This window comes from Filicampus tigris, chromosome 4 (assembly GCF_054856515.1).
Source record: "Filicampus tigris isolate MCC_2025a chromosome 4, RoL_Ftig_1.0, whole genome shotgun sequence".
Taxonomy (NCBI): domain Eukaryota; kingdom Metazoa; phylum Chordata; class Actinopteri; order Syngnathiformes; family Syngnathidae; genus Filicampus; species Filicampus tigris.
The window spans coordinates 18181373-18200610 of record NC_141220.1 but is presented as its reverse complement, the minus strand read 5'-3'; the positions used below and the strand labels follow the sequence as shown (position 1 = coordinate 18200610).

Genomic DNA, 19238 nt, shown 5'->3' with positions numbered 1-19238 from the left:
AGAAGTCTACACACCCCTGTTAGAATGTTTTTGTGCTCTAAAAAAATGAAACCAAGATAAATGTTTTCTTGAACCTTTTCCACCATGAATGTGGCCTATAACCTATTCAACTCAATAAAAAAAAATAACTTTTCAACAAATGAAGTTGAGTCACTGATGGTGTCGGCGACAGCCAATCGGCGTCAAGAATGTAATCTTCACATCACAAACAGGCGCCGCCAAACAAAAGCAACTATCAAACAAAAACAACAGATACACACACACGCGCTCAGCGTGGTGATCTGTGAAATAAAAACAATATGGGGCACTTTTTTTTTTTAAATGATTTGCCTTGGTTTCATTTTTTTAATATCACAAAAAAAATGGCATTTGAAAAGGTATTGTTTAATCTTTTCATATCCACTGTAGTAAAATGTGAGAATTGCACATATTACGGCCATAAATTTCACATGTTTTTGGCACTGATCTCTTCTTTTTAGGTAAATCACTCACATGATGTGTTCCGTGTGGGAACTTGGTATGCTAGAGAGATGTATCGAATAAGAACTTATGTACTGGTTCACCCCAAGTAATTAAATTTTTGATGCATGATTTTCAATATAATGTTGTTTTCCAAATAAAATGCAAGTCCGACTTCGGAGCCATGCTTAATTTTAAACTGTACAGGGGGTCCTCGGTTTATGATGGGGTCCATTCCTATGGCGGACGTCACCGTAGTCTACCACTAACCCTGTTAACGCAGCTAGTGTAAAGTCATAACTAAAAAAAATATTGAAAAATGACACTTTCACCATATTAAAAACACTTGCAGGCCATAACAATAAGATAATCCAATGCAATACAGTAAATACTGTGTTATCTTAGCGCATTTTGTTGTGCCTTATGACCATGTATTCTTACGCCACAGCACAAATGAATTCATTGCACGCCATTGGTAACCTTAAAACATCGTATGTCAATAAACCAAGGAGCACCCCTGTAATAGTTTGCAACCTGTCCATGATTTAATGTGTCTGCAACCCAATCTTGGGTCCCAACCCACCAGTTGGGAATCACTGTTCTAAGCATTGTAAGTAAAGGATTAAACATAGAATGACTTTCGGATAATGAACCTCGCAGGCGAGCACGTCCGTCCACGGGCTAATGCTTTACTATACACAACCAATAACACTTGATCAGCAATCTCCTCTGTTAGCGAGCCACCATCCGTGTGGCTTTGCTCGGCTTTAGATGACTGGGCCTGATTTAACACGCAGGCATCCCATTATACACCACGCACCGCTCTCTGTATACTCTTCCAGCTAAATTAATTTGATTGAAGCTGTATAACAATGAGAAAACTTAACGAGCCAACCAGGTCCCGGTGGCAGACTGAGGAGGGGCCATTAAAAGCAATCAGTTTAAAAAAGCAGAAGCCGTGGAAATGAGCCCGAAGCAGGATGCTGAAAATAATCCTTAACTGATTATTCACACATTAGACAAACACAAATATGTTTTTTTTCCCAACCTTAACTTGACTCATTCAAGTCCGTCTCAACAATGTGGTTTTCATCGGAAAAACACCACGCTAATGGTTCGAAAAACTAAGATCCGGGACACCCAGGGGTTCTTCCAGCCGTAACCTGAGGGTCTGCAAAATAATTTACAATCATATCATTTTCTTAAAAGGTGTTTACCTATGTACATATGAAAACCAACACACCAATAAAACCAATACTACATACACTACACAATCTGACACTTCCTTGGCAGCTCAACATTGAATGCACTTAAGATTTTATTGTTAATTTTTGAATTTAGTTTTGCTTTTTCAAATAATAATTATAGTTGTATGTTGTCCAGTGAAGGTCAATATACTTTTGTTGCCTTTCCAAAAGCCCTAATTAACCCAGAAAAATGCAGGCTCTGGATAAAGTTGAATATCTTAAAAATCCACAGGCCTTTACAGGGCAAGTCAAGCAAAATCTCTGCCTCGAAGCTTTGCAGTGATCATTTTCTACACGAACTAATGTTATTGCAGACTCACTCGGAAATAGGTTGGTACAATGTGTATCTACTGCAAAGCAGAACTGCCTTACGCAGCATCAGGTCTACTCTTGATAAACAACGTTAGCTTATTCAGTTTAGCCTACCACTGCTATGTTGGATATATTGTAATGCCCCAACAGTAGGGCCAAGGATAGGCAGTGCCACCAGTGTAACAATCAGTTTACTGAACAAACGCATACATACACTAGCTATACACCCGAGAACAAAATTCACTGACTGACTCACCAGGCCAGGCTCCGCCTTTTAAAGCCACATTAAGTCACAGATACCACAGAACGTGAGAGTGGACAATGGACACAAATAATACCTGCAGTCAGTGTTCATTTCATTGACTTCAATCTTTCGTCATTTATTTAATCTCGAATATTTTTATTCAGACGAAATCAAAACGAAAATAGAAGTCATTCATTGAGACGATAACGATTACTACATTAACATTAAAACAAAGTTGCTAACTTTGTTGTAGGGTTAAACTGTGGAAAATAATTTAGTGCATATTATGCTGTGGTAAATTACAGCAGTTTGACACCATTAGCATTGGATCTGTTGACAATGTTAGCTTCCAAGACCTTTTTTTTAAAACATTTATTTAGTTGAAAACTATTTTTTAAGTTTGAAGATGGCATTATATTGTCATTCCAACATTTTTCATTGAAACAAAGTTGAATAATGGCACAGTTGTGTTAAATGTGTGTATTGCGTGTTAAACTACAGTTACAAATAGGTGTGTTATACTTTCTGTATAAAAGTTGAAATGTATACTGATGGAAAACGTTGACTAAATTATTAATTTAGCTGACTAAAATTTCTCTTTATTTTTGTCGACTGTTGTCCTTAGCTTTTAGCTCCAGTGTTTCCTCATGGGGGGCCTCCGCGTTGGGGAGGTGGCTGCCCTTCCCGCAGGGGGCGTCATCGCTGGGGCTCCTTAGGTCCAGGTGACCGGGGGCCTCTACACTAGGTGTGGGGTCTCCCCGGCTAATCTGGGCCGGGGGATTCTGAGATGGTGACACTCCCCGTGGCCCGTGGGCTGTCATTCCCCTCAGCGTGAATGAGCCCCCCTTGTGTACCCTTTCCTCATATGGTTTCTCTGTGCCTTGTCATGTCTTTTTTAACACAGTTCATCAGGTTGTGTGCTTTGTGTGTGTGTATTGCTATATATATATATATATATATATATATATATATATATATATATATATATATATATATATATATGTATATATATAAATTTGATTGATTGATAAAATACAATCAGATGACTAATTCATGACTAACACTTTAAGTAATTGTAATCAAATAACTATAACTACAACTAAATTCAAATATCTTGTCAAAATGAACACTGCCTATGCCCTTCAACAACTCAAAATCAATTTGAATCCGATTACTTGAAAAATGGACGGGATAATCGCTAGAATAATCGGTTGTAAATGTCGCCGCAGCCCAGCTCAAGTTATGCCATCAATGTGAGTCCTGTGTTTCACTGTCGAGGGTTCTATGGAGGCAAACGCTAGGTTGGTTTGTACAGGCCGATTGCTTGCTCTGCCATCTGTCCTTCTTATTTCTTATGCCTTATTACTTATATCCTCAAATGTTGTGGATATTCTTTCCAAACATTGTTCTTATTCCCTTGGAAAGAAATTGAAATCACACTCTAATATTTACTCGACCTTTTGCACTTCATATGAGACTTACTTTTTGCTTGTCCTTGTCTTGGCTTTACTGCTCTCAGGGTAGCATAGCGCTGGGAAACAGGCCAGCAAAAGGGTATCAGCCTGTATGATCGTCTGGGGGTCTTAAGGAGTGAGTCGCAGTTTGATCAATAATGTATTCATTAACCATTTGACCGACAATAAAGTTATGTATTCGCTGAATACTTTTCAGGGTGTTAACCAGGGGAATGTGCAAGTCTAGGCGTCTCATTTCACGAGTAGTTAGACTTTAGTTTGATTTCATGTCAAGCTGAGGGGAAAAAAAAATGCACCCCCGCCTCCACTTTGGGACTCCAGGCACTGAGGGGCCGATAGGGCAGTTTTGCTTTCCGCTGCCTTTGCAAACTGTTTCAGCCCTTTTAATCCTAGCACTCTCACTTCCAGGATTAAGAGATTTGTACTCCCCGAGCTGTTTTGCATGCAGCAACAAAAGGGGGCATTATAGCGTGGATCGACCCAAAATGAACTCAATTTGTCTATTTCAGGACAATTTGTTGTATGTATGTAAAATAGCTTGTTTTGTTTTGTTTCACTGTAGTGTTCCCATACTGATACAGAGTCAAGAAAACTGTATAATTGTATAATTTAGTATACAGTAATCCACCGCTATTCACAGGGGATAGGGAACGAGCCCAATTGCAAACAGTGAAAAACTTTGAGTAATCAATGCCCCTCGAAAAATGTTTGTAATTGACTATATGAGTAATTGAAACCATGAATATACTACAGTTACCCCTTAAAACAACTTACAGATGATGTGAGTTACAAGGCTAAAGCAAGTTTATTTGTATAGCACATTTCATGCACGAGACAATTCAAAGTGCTTTAGATAAAACATCAAAAGCATTACAGAAAGAGAAATAAAACATTAAGAATTACAAAAATCAGAATCATGTAGAATGATTAGATTAAAATGGTTCAAAGCAAGATAAGTAAAAAAAATAAAATAAAAAAATACAGTGCAGATTTTATGCATAGGCGCATTAGAACATCAATGTTTTTAACCTGGATTTAAAAGTGTCTACATTTGGTGAAGGTTTAATCTCCACTGGCAGTTTGTTCCACTTTTTTTGCAGCATAACAAGCTAAATGCTGCCTCCCCATGTTTAGTCTGGACTCTGGTCTAGACTAGCTGGTCTAGACTAGCTGAGTCCTTGGATCTGAGATGAAATGCGCATGCGGCGAAGACTTTCCTAACTCCGACATGTACAGTATCACATCAACAAACTTCTTTGTTACCAATTTATTTTAATACAAGACTTTGGCACCATCTTGTGGCATCTTATTGCATTATAGGAAGACCACGTTCGGTGATGACGCAGTTCAACATCGCTGAAAAGCAGAATTGCAGTTATTAAGATTAATACTGAAATGTTCAATCAATCTAAACATTACCATGTTGGTAAAACTGATTTTTTTTTTTTTTTTGATACAGCTGCTTTATTGGATCTTGTTTAGCAATCCAGATTCCCAACCGCTGTGCTGAAGGAAATTATCCAATTTCATGTAACAGGTCAAAATATGTTATTTATGTACTACCAACATTGTGACTAGATCATCATTATTTCAGCATATATACTTAATTGTGACAATTGACAAATTTCAATGGACCTATTTTACCCAAAATAATTAGAAATTAACAATAAAACAATTTCAAAGTACAGTATCCTTGACCCCAAATCAACCAGCTCGCAATCTTGAATATGTTAACTCTCTATTTGTGTGTAATTACATCTTAGGTTTCACCACTGGAGCTCTTTGTGAATGCAGTTGCGTGACCTTTGATCTGTCAGAACCCCTTCATTACCTTAATCAGAAGCTCGCTCAAGCATAGGTTGTGAGAAACTCATTTCCTGTAATAAGGCTGACCATGAAAGTTGGGGAGGTGCAAGTGCAAGAAACTCACTAATGACATCACCTGGCATCCACGCAATCCAAAAGGCTCTTTCACGCCGTCTCTGTAAACAGGCAACATGACACCCGCCTGTCCACTACTATGAGACCTTTTGGTCACAGAGTTTTAGGCAGTAACACAACATGTTTCATATTGGAGAAATGATGAGTTTTTTTTTTTTTTTTTTACAAGAAGGGATTTCTGTGCCTTTAATATCTTTCTTTCATGCTTCAAAGACAACGTTTTTAAAATAAAATAATCTTCTTCCTTGATGGAAAGTTTGGAGGGAGTATTTTTTAAAAGTGCTCTTGTAGATTGACTTCACCATAGGCACCATCACAATATTTCACTTCAATTTTGCAGACACAAACAGAAGCACTTCTTCAAAAGCACAAACACAACAATTGTGTGCATGCACCTTGTGAAGTTGCACTCAAAATGATTCAAAGCCCAATGAAATGTACGTATCCTCGCGAAGGTTTCAAAATTGCAGTAGTTGATGAACTAACAAATTAAGCGCAATTTGTAGCTCAATAACTGTTTTAGCTGATTAGTCGACTAGTTGACTTTAGTACTCCATATTGACGTTTAACACCAGAAGTCGACTAGCTGTGGATGATAACAGTGGTTAGCCTTGCCACCTTCGGCTCTTCAGATCGGCGCTAGTCCTAAAAGAGGAATGGGCAACTGGTGGTCGCATGTGGCCAGTGCCATCATTCTGAGTGGCCCCTGATTAAATACAGAAAAAAATATAATAATGATAATATTTTTAAAAATTTGGTGGGTGGGGTTCTAAACACGTTTCCTGCACTATAATGGACCCCCGCCTACTCTGTAGTTGTGAAAAGATTGTGGCTCCCTCCTTCATTTAAGTAGCATATCCTTGTCCACCAATTTATTTCCAATAATTGGCTGATTGCGTTATATTTTCAATCATTTGCTTTTATTTGTATTTGTTTCGATGTCAGTCCATCAAAATATGTCTTTACATGTAACTGGTACATGCCGGAGCAAAAAAGGTTGCGGGCCGCTGAACTGCCCTGTACAAAACATCAATGACATCATCGGTTAATCGACTCCAACTCGACTTTTGGCACATTAGCATCGACTACAATAAATCACTATTTGTTCAACCAACAAGACCAACGCAACTAATATTACAAGCAGCTCTTTTTTTGGGAAGTTCTGTTGGACTTAAATTTACAGTGATATAAATTTATGAAGCTGCTTATGTCTTTTCCGTTATACACGTTTGACTTTATTGCAAGAAGTTTATAATGGTGGGCCACTCCCAAATTCACAAAGGGGGTTGAATGATTTTGATTGCACCTTTTACTTGTCCTCGAAAAAACAGAAGAAGACAAAGCAGCTCTAGCAATTTATCTTTTTGTCATAAATTCGGGAAGAGGACTAAGATGTGTTTTGACCGTGCGAGACTATAACTCTTATTAACGCTGCAGCACATTTACCAATTAGCTCCATTGTTAACTGCTCTGATAACACCTCTTGCATAATGAGCTAGATTAGCCTTTTATCGAGATGAAAGACTCAATTTTCAGATTCCTCAGAAATGAGTTTAGCGGCGTGATTCATGAATTTCAATTAAAATGAAAAGACCTACTCCTGTTTGATTATGCGCCGTGCCTTTTTTGGGAACGCCATTCAGATCTCTGGATGAAGTGTGCACTTCATCTTTTCTCCCTGGGAAAAAAAAAAAAAACTTCATTTCCATGTTTCTTTTTGTGACACGTTTGCATTTCCTCTCCTGGTCGCTGATCAGAATTTGCTGATTGAAACAAAATCAAATCAGCTCGCTGTGGTGACATTGAATTCGTCTCCTCATTTTGAACACTCTGCATATTATGGCCTCATTGATTACAGGTAGTCGATCTCGCACCTTCGTCAGCAGAAACGGTGGACAGACTCCCCTTTTCTTTTTTCTCCCCCCCCCTTGCCTCATTTTAATTAGACACTCTCCTTGCCTGAATACTGATGCTCAGAAATCTGCCCCGCATTATCTTTCAATCTCTGGTTTACCGTTTTTGCCTCGGGAGCATTTCCGTGATTAGCAGCGGCTTGTGGCTGTTTGGGATTCTCCCTCTTCCTCCCCTTTCCGGCTTCATCTCTCCTGCTGGCAGCCGACCCTAATCGAAGGCTGATTGAGTGATAATCTATAGATGTAAAGTTCAGGCATGCTGCCAGCTCCCGCTGACCTCTCTGCCTGCAGGACGAGCGCCGTGATATCCCACGCCGAGCTAGGAAAATCAAGTCAAAGCTTAGTGTGCCGACCTGTGGTCTTACTCCAAGCCACAATATGAGGAGAAAACAAAAAGGCAGAATTTGGACGTGGTCCGATCAGGATCGGGCTTCTGTTTGTATTGCTGCCCTTGGTTGTATCATTCCGCCACAGGCCAAGTGTGTGAAGTGCTGATTCCCATCATGCTTGCGTTCTTTCCCCAAGATAAGAGAGTGTCTGTCTTAACCCGGCAAGCCTGATGACCTTGTCTTGCAACTTTGCTCTTTCATGCTAAGTGCCCATCTCTGTGATGGATTTTATTTTGTTCCATATAACAGCAACAACAACAGAAAAAAAAACCCCGGAAAAATCTCTTCTCAGTGGATGGTTCCAAACTCCCTGAACACGCTCACAGGAATACAAATAGGATCCCAACGGTTGGGTGCCGTGTTGCTCAATAAGAATGATCAAGACAACACACACTTAGTAAACACCGCAGTGCGCGGCCTCGCTGTATTCAAGAATGAGTACATGACAAAGCACTGGCTGATCAAATTAGAAGGGATTTACGGCCCGCTCTGTCATGCCTCCGCCTGCTGATAACCGCTCGATCTGCAAAGTAAAACTGTGCTAAACTGAGATGTTGATTAAGTCCACACTCTCTGGGGAAATTGTTTTGTCTGCTGTCAAATAATGGAGATGGATTTTGAATATGAGTGTTTAACAACACAACCGATTTCCAGCGTTCAAACTTAAACTGTGGGTTGTTTATAACCTCATTTAGGATTTAAAGACACACTTAATATTCTCATTACACACAGTGCCCGATGCTGCTTCTGTCTTACCTTTTCAACATTGCATGTTGTACATAGAGAGGTGGTTCTCCAACTTTTCACATCAAATAACAGCCTCCAAAAAATAATTTACACTCCAAGTACCACCATCGTGACCAACATTAACATACAATAGACAAGTAAGCCTAAGTGTTCTTCAAAAATGAGACTGAGCCGCTATAACATTATGCACAGTTTGAACTTAATATTGCGCTTGAATATTGGGAAACAACCAATTGAAATACTCAGACGTCCTCCCATATTCTAAAACATGTTAGGTAAGAAGACCGTAAACTGCTCATGGTGAGTGGTTGTTTGTCTATATGTGAGATTGACTGGCCACTAGTGGCTGCTGGTCAATAGAGGGCACTCGGGCGTTACCCTACCACTCAACCGAGTCACTTTGAATATAACAAATTAAACTGTGAAAATGAAATGTCGAAATAAAACTAATTCGAAATATGTACATTTTAATTGTCTCCGTTGTCCGTTGCACACATCTTTACCCATTTACTATTGTCAAAAGTTTGACATGCGCAGTATCTCCTCTTCAATGCAACAGATAGGACCAAAGTGGGGCGCTACGTCACAGCATCCCCAACTGGTTGACTTGCCAATCACCTTCTGAGAAAGGACTGTGTCATTACACATGTAGGTGTCCTGATGCTTGACACTTTTCCACTATGTGCAAGCAAGACACAGTTGCATCAATCGTCTCCTTTGCTCCTGTAAGAAAGTCAAAGGTGGACAAACGTTAAGTCTTTTGGTTCTTTGACATGTGATTAATTGGGACAATATCAAGGTCTCGTTTTAAAAACCATGATTTGCTATCTTTGTTTTCATGGTATGGTTTATTAGTGCTGTTTTACACTTGCGCATGCGTTTAACACACTCGCAATCCACACTGGCGCTGACGTGTGCGCGCTTGTGTGTTTTTCAGCTCTGTGCACTGAAGAGTGTGTCCACGGCCGCTGTGTGTCTCCTGATACCTGCCAGTGTGAGCCAGGATGGGGCGGACTGGACTGCTCCAGTGGTGAGTGCTCCTCCCTCCCTCAGTCACTATTAGTTACTTAGAGTCATTTATGCCTAAATGGCTTTCTCAGCCTGTTAGTTTAGAAGCATTTGCCTCAGTGTACGCCTATCGCAAAGCTACTTAGCTTTGTATCCTCTCTTCTTTGCAAACACAGCCAATGGAACAGGTAAGTCCCAATGAATTCATTTTCATTTGCTGGAAGTGGAAGTGATATGCTTGATGAATCTAAGGGATGGATGGATGGCTGCAGCCCCGCTGTGTTTCACGAGCTCTCTGTTATGATCTTAATCATGATTAGACTAGTGCCTGTGACTTGTTGCTGTGCGATGATAAATCAATGCCACGCTCTAATAAGCCATAATGACGGCCGTTCTATTTAGTGGCTTTTCAACATAGTTTCCAAAAGTTCAAAAAGCTGGGAAGGTGGAGTCAGGCTCATATGATCTATAAACAGCTAAATGCCAGATTCTCTCTGATGTCTCAGCTATCTATCCGTCTATAAACTTCTCTTATCATCTTTCCGCATTAAAATGAATGGAAATGCCATTAATCTGTTCTAAAACAACCCCAAAACAACAAAAAACTTTGTGAGGATTTTTTTTCATGACTAAATTGCACTGTATAATATTGCATAAAAAAAACTATGGTGCCTTACATTCATGTCCAGCCAAGTGTAGTGCAAAGTGCAGTCTAAGTGTGTGCATGTGTGGTGTTTTCGTTCTTTTGGTATTTTTGTAGCTAGGCGCAGTTAGAAATTGACATTTGCGCCATTGTGGGTGTGAACACAGCCGACTTGTTTCCCGGCCAATCGAAGCGGCTCCTTCTCATTCCCTTTTGATTTCGACGTGCGGTCTGCATGACGCAAGCATCACAGACTCTCACACTGGAATCCGATCAGGAGATCGGCACATGTAAAGTACATTTATAAGGAACTGAAAGAAGCTCTCAGATGATCTCTGATGACCGCCTTCACCCCATGATTGTCCGTCTGTGTGTGACAACCTCCCGATACACACACAATCACGCTAGTTGTTCCGCAGTCAATAAGGTGCTTTAAAAAATATATTAAAGATGATGATGATATTAATAATGCACTCAATTAATTGATTGAGGAATCCTACAATGATTCAGAGTTTAATTGGTTTCTGAGTTTTGATGCACACTATTGTCATATCTTTGAAAGAAGAGTGAAAAATCTGTTTGCCTGCGGTTTGATCAAGTCCACCAAAATCTCATGACATCAGCTGCACCACAACTTAGACCTGCTTTTTTTTAGTCCAAGGTCTTCTTTCTGTCACCAAATTGTCAGGTGCCCCGGGGGCATCAGCATAGCAAAGTCTGTCAAATTACCAAAAATGGTAAATGAGACTTGACCTGGCACGAAAATGAAGCATGTGCGCCTGTCTACGAAAATAGTGCCCATAGTCCTGACATATTTAAATAGAATATAAAGATAAAGAGAACCATAAGGAAATGATGTTAGAAAAAAAGTGAATATAAGGTATTAAACAGATTATTGCAATGTGGCTCCTTCTGGTGTGAATGATTTGGCCACCGGATGGCAGTATAATTGTCATGCAGACAAAAGAAGAGTTGCAATCAACTACTGTGACTCGGCAAGCTGCAGTGAAATTAGCTGTTGCACTATTAATCAGAATGCTGTGTTTAGAATAGTGGAGGCACATTATATTGTGAAAAAAATTGGGGGGTGGACTTTCTCTTTAAGTACACGATTGAATGAAATCAAATCCAAGTGCTGTATTGAAATAATCAATTGAGGTATTACTGCATGTTAATGTCATTGTGCTTATACATAGCACTCACTATTACTGCCAGAGCACTTTATGAGCCCTATTTACACGAGAAACTTTATGAACTTTGAAAAGGCAGACTACACTGCCAACTGGTGTCTCGGTGGTGTAACTGCAGAGCAGCACTGCCTCCTTAGAGCGAAGGTATAAACTCACACAACACAATCTGAGTACACAACAATAAATCAACCTGTCAGAATAAAGAATGAGAAATTATATCAGTAGTGTTAGTGTATGGATCTATGAATTTTCATTAGCAAGAAAGCCATTCTCTGATTAGCAGATGTGTGTAAATCACCTGCTCCAGCGTCATGGCCGACTTGCGGTGGATTCAGTGGCTGTGCGCGTCCGCCACCCCCCCCTCCCCCAAGCCCCTCCCCTACATGGGTGACACTGTAACAAGGGAGTGCGTGAGGCTTTTGCGGGTCCCCAAAAGACTGTTGTCCCACTCTTGGTTGGTTAGAGGTGCAGCTGTGCGTGGAGTGCTTTGCTAATCCAACTTATTACAGGACTTGAGCAGTGAAACAGAGGCATTATTCATAACTTTGGATTTCCATCGCAGGCGCCATTCCAGGCTTTTCATTTACAAGCTTTCATCTGTTGAAAATACGGATTCTCTGCCAATTCTCAAATTAAATCAACCCTCCTTTTTTGTAGTGTAAATGGCATGTCTTAGTTTTTTCTGCATACGTTTCCAATTCAAATATAGGCGATATACTGTTATCAGCCTCCGTATATGTGCATAGCTCTTACAGGCTATGAAACGCACTGGCGCACTTGCCTTACATTGCTATATACCGGTTCAGGAAAGGTATTTAAGATCCTTTAAAAGCCAGTTCTCTGATTTGATTGCTGTGGAGAGGGCACAATGCGAGGTGGCCACGTAATGAGGAATGTGTGAATGTGATTAAAAAAGCATGTCACCCAGGCTTGGAGATGAAGTGGGATGCTCAGCGGCCTAAAGCTAAAGTGACAGCCTTCCAGCCAGTGATTTGGCTCCTAATCAAAGGCTTGGACCTGGTTTGTGGAGCAGCACCTGGCAGGAAGTTGTTTTGTAAACGTGTCAGGCAGCGAGAGTAGACTCAGACTGTTTTTTGGGGCCAGCAAAGGGAAGGCGATAAGCTTCCAGAGATTCACCAAGTTGTCTTGCGGCTGAAGATATTGGCTGTTTTTTTCCTTGCCGCCTACTGGGATCCACCTGCTGATGCCAGAAAATATTTCATCCTCTCCCTGGTCTTGAAGCCAGAGTCCCACTGGGACCAGAACTGCCCTGTGACCTGCGTGGAGTCCTAGGGGATCTCTTCCACAAGGACACAGTGGCTTGTATAAAGACTGTTAGAGTAGGACAAAACCGAAGGTTTCTTGTTGCCTGTCACCATTCTGAGTTGAGTTTTGGGTTCTCCAGAGAAATGAATGAATGTTTGTGCTCTTGTACATATGGCATTCTCCTGTCATCATTTTATGTTTCTCCTCTCAAGTCACAGTGCACAACATTAAAATGCATTTATATGTTTTCGCTTTGGCAATAAAGTTTGAGCTTTCTATTGTTTTGCTGTCATCTGGATTTATGATAAAATCTACTTTTGTGTTCCTCAACAACTGTGCAAACTTTAAAATATAAACTTTGGCAGTGAAAAATGCTTCGCGGCAATATGAAGCTCAATAGTCAGGGAAGCTCTGAGAGATCATCATGGGTGCTGCGGCAAATTATCCGATTGTACCAAATTTGGCTGAGGATTATTATTAAATACAAATCCACCCATTGCCTTTGTACAACAGACAACAGACAACAGAAGATGTGGCTTTCTACGACTGTATGAACTTTGTGTCAATTCTACAGACCCTATTTAGATTTGTGTGTAAATTGAGAGTAAATGATCATTATTTCAGTTTGTTTGACAGTGTGCGTAAGAGTTTTCTAATGTAAAGCCTTGGAACAATAAAGACTGGGGAACACTGTAATAGCTGTTCTACTGTTTAGAATTACGTTTTGTTGATCTTTTAGTTTGCAACATATATTCATCCCATGCAATGGGAAATCAAATATCTGCAGTCTTGGCGTGCTATTGTGCTTTGTAATATCGGGTCCTAATTCAATAAATATAAACATATTATTATATATTTTTTTATACTTTGTGAGTTAAAGGGATTCGATCCAATGTTGTCCACCAAACCTTTTGGCAGCATATTACATGAAGTCAGCTCAGTGAAAAATGTGCATAAAAAAGTCTCCTTTGTAGGGATGGGCAAAATAATCTATTGCTCAATCAATGACATTTTTGTCAGTTGTGTATAAAAAAAAACTGTGTGTTCTACTAGCCTGCGACTATGCTATGACACAAGTACTCCAGGCAGCTTTATTCTGCTCAACAATGGCATTGAAACAGGACAAAACATTCAGAGAGCGATTCTCCCTTCACTTTAAAAATGAGGTCCGCTGATAGTGTAGTGGTACACACGCCTGAGTTGTGTGCGGGCAGCGTGGGATCGATTCCCGCTCAGTGACAGTGTCTAGGTGTGCCCTGCGACTGGCTGGCGACCAGTTCGGGGTGTAGTCTGCCTTCGCCCATTGACGGCTAGGATAGGCTCCAGCAACTCCCCGCAACCCTGTATAGGATAAGCGGTTTGGAAGATGACATGACATGACATGACATGACATGACTTTAAAAATGATGTATCATTTTTCCAGTAATAGTGATCCCCACTCTGTCCCAAGTTCTGGGTTTCGCATTTCTCTTATTTTGCAATTTTTGGGGACATATTTTGAAGTGTATTTTTTTTTCCTGCCTCCTGTTTATTTTGGGTGTAATTAATTCCTCTGTCAACCAATAGATGATGGCACACTATTTTGTTTGATACGGTGTAAATTTGACAGAAGAATGAAAACAGGAATTGTTTCAGGTCAGCATAGTTTTTGCAATCCTGCTTTTTACGGCTACAGAAAGCAACAGCTTTTGGTTCATTTTGTAGTATATCTTCGGGCAAGATTACTGATGTATAATGTGAGGTGATGAATTTGTTCGTTTGGGAAAAAGGGGATTGGATTTACTGTAAAGGGTTTGCTACACTGTTCATACAACATTTTTGTGTGAGATTTAGCTCTTGCATTGATCTTGCTCTCTCAATATATTACAGTATATATATATTTAAATATATATTATATGTGTTTGTAAGTCTTTGTGAGGCCTTCAAATAAAAATATTGAATGCCATAAATGCTATAAAAACATGTCGAGGGAATATTTATGTAAATAGTGTATTTTCATATCTCGGATTTCACTTAATGAGATGGTTTATAATGTAAACCCTCAATTGAAGGGGGATTACAGTAGTCAATCATGGAAATTTGCTGATTTCCCATACTCCTGAAAGTCACAAAAGTAAATAAAACAGACAAAGCATCATCTGTGATACTTTATGATCAAAATCGGTTGGTTAGCTATGGTCCATGAGGTATTCCTCCCCAATCGTCTACAAACGGGTGAAGGTGTAATACGCATTTAATTGATGAATTCAGGCTCGGAGGAATTGCTAAAGGGAGATGGCTACAGACAAAGGGGCTGCTTACTTAATGTTAATTGTCAAATAACTCAATGACATTATTAGATATTAGAATTTGGCAATCAAGCGTTGCTTGATTGTAGCCCATCAAGGAGGAAGCAGCAACACCAACTATTTGAACTATTAACAGAGAGCAAGACCTAATACATGCAGCGAGAATGTATTTTGAATGTATTCGCTGTGAGGATTCCCTCTGGCACCCGTCAACAATATTTACACATTATTCTCAGAAGTGCGTGTAAGCCAGATGGTTCCCCTCCTCTCCCACAGCAGCAGGACATTGACATGCATCATCGTCAAAGACCTACAGGATGCAAATTACACCATCCGGGCGCAACATGCATGCATAGAAAGACTCATGTCAAGTCAGATCACCAGCCCATTCATTAGGAACATACTGTATACATTCTAACAAGGACTGTAGCTCCGTCGCCATGATAATATATTAATATGCAACTACATGTAAAAGTCAAGTCAAATTAATTTATTTATATAGCCCTTAATCACAGGAAAATCTCAAAGGGCTTCACATATGCACCAGATCATATACACGATATCCCATGATCTTAACCCCATGGAGGGCAAGGAAAAACTAAAAAAAACAAAAAAACATCTGGGGAAAAGTGAGAAACCTTGAGAAGGGACCACAGATGGGTCCAGGTCCAGATGGGGGAATCCCCCTTCCAGGATGATCAGGCTACAATGGATGCCAAATGGGCAACATTGAACACACATTATAGTACTATACAGTGTTTGTTAAAGTGATGTGAAAGTTAATCAAATGAAGTGCTGCAGTAAGATGACATCGGGGAAGTGAGCAGGGGCCCAATGGTGAATGTAGAAATCTCCATAGCAGCGCCTCCGAGGATGTAGTCAGCTTCCGATCGTAGCAGTCAGTTGCTGTTGGATCGAAACAGCAACCTCCAATTCGGTCGTCATCAGCTAATTCCCAAGCCTGGGAAAAGGGGGCAGAAAAAGAATAGAAGCGGCAGTAAAGAGGCCAAAACAAACAGTTCAACTAAATGCAGAATCGTACAAATAAGTCTTAAGTCGTGTTTTAAACATTTCTACTGAGGTAGTGCCTCTAATATCCGCGGGTAGGGCATTCCAAAGCATCCGTGCCCGAATAGAAAACGCTCTAGAGACTGCAAACTTCTTTTTGGCTCTCGGGATCACTAAAAGGCCGACATTTTGTAGTATATATGGTAACATTTGGTATTACTAAGTCGACGAGATAGGGAGGTGCTAAGCCGTGCAGTATTTTGTAGGTAAGTAGCAAAACCTTGAAATCGCATCTCACTTGGACTGGGAGCCAATGCAAATTGGCTAATATCGGGGTAATATTATCGAACTTTCTCGTCCTTGTCAAAAGTATTGCTGCGGCATTTTGGACTAAGTGCAGACTTTTAATACTAGACATGGGAAGACCAGAGAGCAAAACGTTACAATAATCGAGGCGAGACCTAACAAACGCGTGGATTAAAATTTCTGCATCACTATTCGACAGAATTGGATGAATTTTAGCAATATTACGGAGATGGAAAAATACGGTTCTAGTAATATTCTTAATGTGCATTTGAAAAGACAGAGTTAGGTCGAATATAACACCAATATTTTTTGTTGAATCACTTTGGGTAATAGTACATTTATCGCGGCTCAGAGTGATGTTCTTAAATAGGTGCCGATGACGAGCAGGGCCAATAATTAACATCTCGGTTTTATCGGAGTTAAAAAGCAAAAAATTGAGAGACAGCCATTGTTTAATCTCGACAATGCACGCCTCTAAATTACAGCAATCAGCCAAAAACTCTCCTAAACCCAAACTATGCAATTTAAATAAATTCAAACAACCAACAGATCATCAGCAACATCCAACCAATTTATATCTGGTCTCCATCTCTCATAAAAGACCATTTGATTTGATCTCAATACATACAATTCAACACAATTCAAGGATGCAACGATTTTAAAATGGAATCATTCAATTCGGTTCATCAAATCAAATCCAATTTTATGATTTAAATCATGTTTTTTTTTGTTACACTTCTAATATTCAAGTATATGGTGAATATAATTTGGCCTTTTTAAAGACAATAATGCTCAGTTTTGATTGACACCTATATTTATTGTGATTGTTGGTTGGCAATAGTGTAGGTGTGTACTCCATCACGCTGAGAGGTGTTTCCAATATTTTGCACCCTCATGTTACCTAATATGAAAACTCCTCTTCGCGGGATGCAGTGCAGTTAAAAGACTATTATAAAAATATTGTAAAATGAACATTTCACTAAAGGATTGTTACAACAGTATATTTTTAACACCTCTGGAATTGGGTGTGATTAGATGTCGCTGCTGGTGTAGTGATACAATGCACGCTCCTACCTTGCGTGTATGCAGTGTGGGTTCAGTTCCCACTCTGTCATGGTGTGAATATGAGTGTGAATGGGTGTCTGTCTCTACTATATGATTGACTGGCGACCAATCCACGGTGTAATCCACCTTTGGATTTCGAGATCCCAATGACCCTGTACAGCAGGGGCGCCAAACACATTTTTGTATCATAGTTATGGAGTCCCTCGGAGGGCCGTGACGACTGTGAACCCATGCTTTGATATATACACAACAAATTGATGGATTACAAATCAGAAGCCAGTAAATAGTTTGTGCAACTACTATTCAATTTATTTTAAAGGAGGGATTGATAATAAATGCTTGCAAGAGCTCATATGTTGTGTTAACAGTGGGAACAATTTCAACAATTTCAAACCTGTCAAGTCCACATACACGATTTGCCTTTGTGGGACACATAAAATGATGTGGCCGGCCGGATCTGGCCCTCCGGGCCTTGAGTTTGACACCTGTGCTGTACAGGCTAAGTGCGAGAGAAAATGAATGGATGGATTTATTAGTGTACCTAATTTTTCTGCCTTTAATTGTCCACCCAGTCATCTCCAGGGCATTATAATTCAATTTGTATGAATGGTCTAATTAGGAATAACACAGATAAAACACCAAATTGATTTATCTAATTAAACTAACCACTCAATTGAAAGTATTTCTGATGTTCAATGTGCGATTTAACATCCTTTTTTATTTGTAACCATTATTTCAATCTCATACCTAGATCTTTTTATGCACCCAAAGTTATGGCCAGGGAGATAGTATTTGATGAGCATTACTGCCAAAAAAAAAAAAAAATCTATTACATTCCTCATTAGTCAAGCATGTAATAAGACACATTGACTGACAAGTGTAACTATTTATTTTGAACCAGTTAGGCTGCTGGCTTGTTGCTGTTTCACGTCCGTTTAGTGTGTTATTTCTCCGGAGAGTAGTAGTATATTCATAGGACGTTTGTAAAGAGCAGTTCCAACTCTTTGTGAGACGATGCATGTGTGTGATTGGGTGTGTGACCATAATATCCATGCTTCCTAGTAGTATACAGTATTCAAACATTCGGTGATATTTTGCATGCCTACAGTATGTCAAGTGAGTTAAAGCAGTTGTTTCTGTAAATTGTTTTTTTGGCCCAGAGCGCACATTGACTCTCCGCTCTGCTCTGGAGAGTCTTGTGCCATCCCATTAAACAGGATTTATGACACCCATGAGCTCACTACTCCATTACCTTTGGGAGAAGGCCTAAAATGTGTGTACATTTGAGCGGGTGTGTTTTCATACGTGGGAATGGGGGGGAAAAAGCCTGGCATTTACTGTGTGTCGAAGGTCGGCGCGATAAAATAATTTAGAGGCATCGCATTCTGACGGGCGTTATCACGCTGATTTTTGTCATTATCCACTGAAAGAGCGTCTGAGAGTCTGCATAGATGGCCTGATTTAAGGACATTAAAAGGCCTTATCTGCTGTCCTTAGGAGAAGGTCAGCGCATCTAAAATAGCAGAAATGCTATGATAACTGTTTAGAGAGACACAACGTCTCCTGAATCCTAATGCAGAACAAAGCTCATTTTGTAGTCTATAAATCACGCTTGGTTTTGGTCCATTGCCATCTTTCTGAAGTTTGTCTTGACAGACATTGTCTAATTATTGTTTTTGAGTTGTTTACACAAACGCACATATGCTCCACCTTAATCCATCCATGTATTGCAATGAT

At 39.9% G+C, this 19238-nt stretch overlaps 1 protein-coding gene across 12 annotated transcripts in view; it reads left to right on the top strand.

Annotated features, from left to right (window-relative positions):
• megf11 (multiple EGF-like-domains 11) overlaps window positions 1-19238 on the top strand; it is a 108764-nt gene that overhangs the window by 29704 nt on the left and 59822 nt on the right. For all 12 annotated transcript variants that reach the window (XM_086028286.1, XM_086028283.1, XM_086028284.1 and 9 more), the window contains one exon: window positions 9665-9757. In XM_086028286.1, coding sequence (XP_085884412.1) covers window positions 9665-9757 — 93 coding nt within the window. The remainder of the gene's footprint in view (window positions 1-9664; window positions 9758-19238) is intronic.